Source organism: Echiichthys vipera, assembly GCF_963691815.1.
Source record: "Echiichthys vipera genome assembly, chromosome: 16".
Lineage (NCBI taxonomy): Eukaryota > Metazoa > Chordata > Actinopteri > Perciformes > Trachinidae > Echiichthys > Echiichthys vipera.
The window spans coordinates 9857528-9859730 of NC_139841.1; the positions used below are offsets into that span (position 1 = coordinate 9857528).

General features: G+C 41.9%; 1 protein-coding gene across 2 annotated transcripts; it reads right to left on the bottom strand.

The window, feature by feature from the left end:
• Positions 1–244: 244 nt before the first annotated feature.
• On the bottom strand, positions 245–1408 carry LOC310958360 (uncharacterized protein). 2 transcript variants are annotated; one of them, XR_014593539.1, is made up of 3 exons: positions 1289–1408; positions 800–837; positions 245–525 (listed from the first exon to the last, which is right to left on the bottom strand). XR_014593539.1 is itself a non-coding variant. In XM_083929265.1 (3 exons), the coding sequence occupies exons 1-3, from the start codon at positions 1341–1343 to the stop codon at positions 372–374; spliced, it is 306 nt and encodes a 101-aa protein (XP_083785391.1). In that variant the 5' UTR covers positions 1344–1363; the 3' UTR covers positions 245–371. The 2 variants fall into 2 exon arrangements, 1 of the variants encoding a protein (XP_083785391.1); XM_083929265.1 differs by having other exon boundaries at positions 800–896; positions 1289–1363.
• Positions 1409–2203: the final 795 nt, after the last annotated feature.

The window sequence follows — 2203 nt, forward strand, 5'->3', positions numbered from 1 at the left end:
TTGGATTGACAAACTCTCAGCGCATACTTCTCCTAGATATTGTTACTCAAGATGTTTGTTACACTTAAGTGTTAGTGTTGTACTTCTAACAAGTAATTTAAGTAATATCAAAAAATGTAAAGCATAGTAAAATTTTTGACCACACTGTAAAACTGCTGTAAATAAAATTACAATTATTTCTCAAATTCTAGTTCACCAAACATTGTAACTTGCATGTACCAAAACAGAGAAAGACAAAGGAATGCAGGGTCCAAACAAAGTTTTATTCCAACAAAAAATAATGTGACCACTACGGACCATGCTATTTCAAATGTCAAGCTGTTTCTCTAACAACTTGATTGTTAATTCTGTCTCTTTTTGCTGAAGCAGCGTCAGCTTAATTTGCCGTTTGGCCAGTTCAGTCTGTTTGACTGCCCTTTCGGTCTCCATTTTGAGGAGCCTCTCATAGGCTTCCTCATCCCCGGCATGCCTCTTCCGTCGCCGTCGCTCTGGCGCTGGCGCTGGCTCTGGCTCTCGCCCCCGTGCCTGATGTGGTAGATAGATAAGTTTATTGGTCACATGCAAAGCTAAAACCAAGGTTTAAAAACAGTGTAGTGAAATGCAAAAAAAAACAAGCTCTCACCAATGTTGGAGAGGAATTAGGATGAAGAAATGTTTCTAATTGTGTCACTGACCAATACCATGAAAGTAATGCCATTACAAATTTAAGCAGTTTCAAGCACTTTATTCAAACTCCAATTACTTGAAAGTCTTAAATGTATCAATACAATTAAAGCATTTAAGGATTTCCAGCACTCACCCTGTTGTAGCTGAGTGGTCCATGGCTGTGAGTGGACTCTGAAGGTAGAAGGTGTATGAGTATCTTAATCCACAATCCCAAATTGTGTTTATGTAGCCTACACAAAAACATGATATCATCACCAGCATTAGGCTACTGTAGAATTCTGAACCTTCTGAACAAACCTTGTAGTTAATACTCAAACTGTGTTGCGTTGTGTTTTCTAAGCACTGAGCAGGTCTGTACACAATGCAGCCTGCTTATACTGTAAATCTGCCGTGTTGCAAATGACGTGACGCTAATGATAGCCGCTAATGATAGCCCGCTAGCTGCTTAACACACAAGTCAATGGAGCCGCGTTAGCTCCCGTTAGCACGGCCGCGTCTCAATTAGAGATCGCCACGGCCTGCTTTTAATAAGGTGACAATTCAAATAGTTGGCTTGCATGATGTGTTGGTTGCCGTTCGTATGGTATTAAAACCGCTACACAATAGACGACGGTTAACTTACACTTTTGACGTGAAAGTCGGCTCTCTGCTACTCCTTTCATGAAGTAGTCCACCATGTTTCAGATCCCGGAGGCGGAGACTTGAGATTGGGAAATCCGTATCCGGCCAGGTAGGGATCACAGTGATCCACCCTGCCTGTGTTTTGAAATACTCAGATAAAGTCAGCAGGATCACCTTGATCCATGACTGAGAAAAGGCGGATTTCATTATCCGGATTATTCTGATCCAGATTACAAATTTTGAAATACTGGGCCCTGTTGCTCCAGGGTCTGCAGCTCCTCAGATCGTGCATCTTGACCTAGTTGGTCACTTGTTGGGCCAGCAGCATAGGTCTTATGCCTGGTATCGAGCACAGTTATCACAAGGACTTCTGCTCTGGAATACTGCTCCAAATCATCCACCCTCTGTTCCAGGAGCTCAATCCTTTGGTCTTTTTGTTTGATGATAGCCTTTAGCTCCCGAATCTCCCCCGTGAGGCCTGCCCGTGCTTTCTGTTGCTTTACCACTTCACTGATATCTCTTGACTCTTCAATATCTGCCATTTCCCTAGCAAGTTGGGAAGCGGACATCTTACTCCGGATATATATCAAGAGAAAAAATGCCACTGTAGCTTGTCCTTTTGTCACAGTTGTGTCAACAGTTGTGTCAACAATATCCATGAAAACAAATGCGGATAAACATGTCTTGATTTATGTTGGATGTACCTATATTTTGGTGATTTTTGATGGATTGTATCAAGCCTTTAGGCAGAGAAATGCAGTGGCAGCCATCTTGGTTCCAGGTTACAATGCATGTGTTTGTAATAACCGCAGGACAGTTTAGTGACTATTATGTAATTATTTGATGCTGTTGTCTTTTCTCTGTGAAGTTACTATATCTGGATGTCGGTGCCCAGTATGTTTAATGCTCCTCTGGA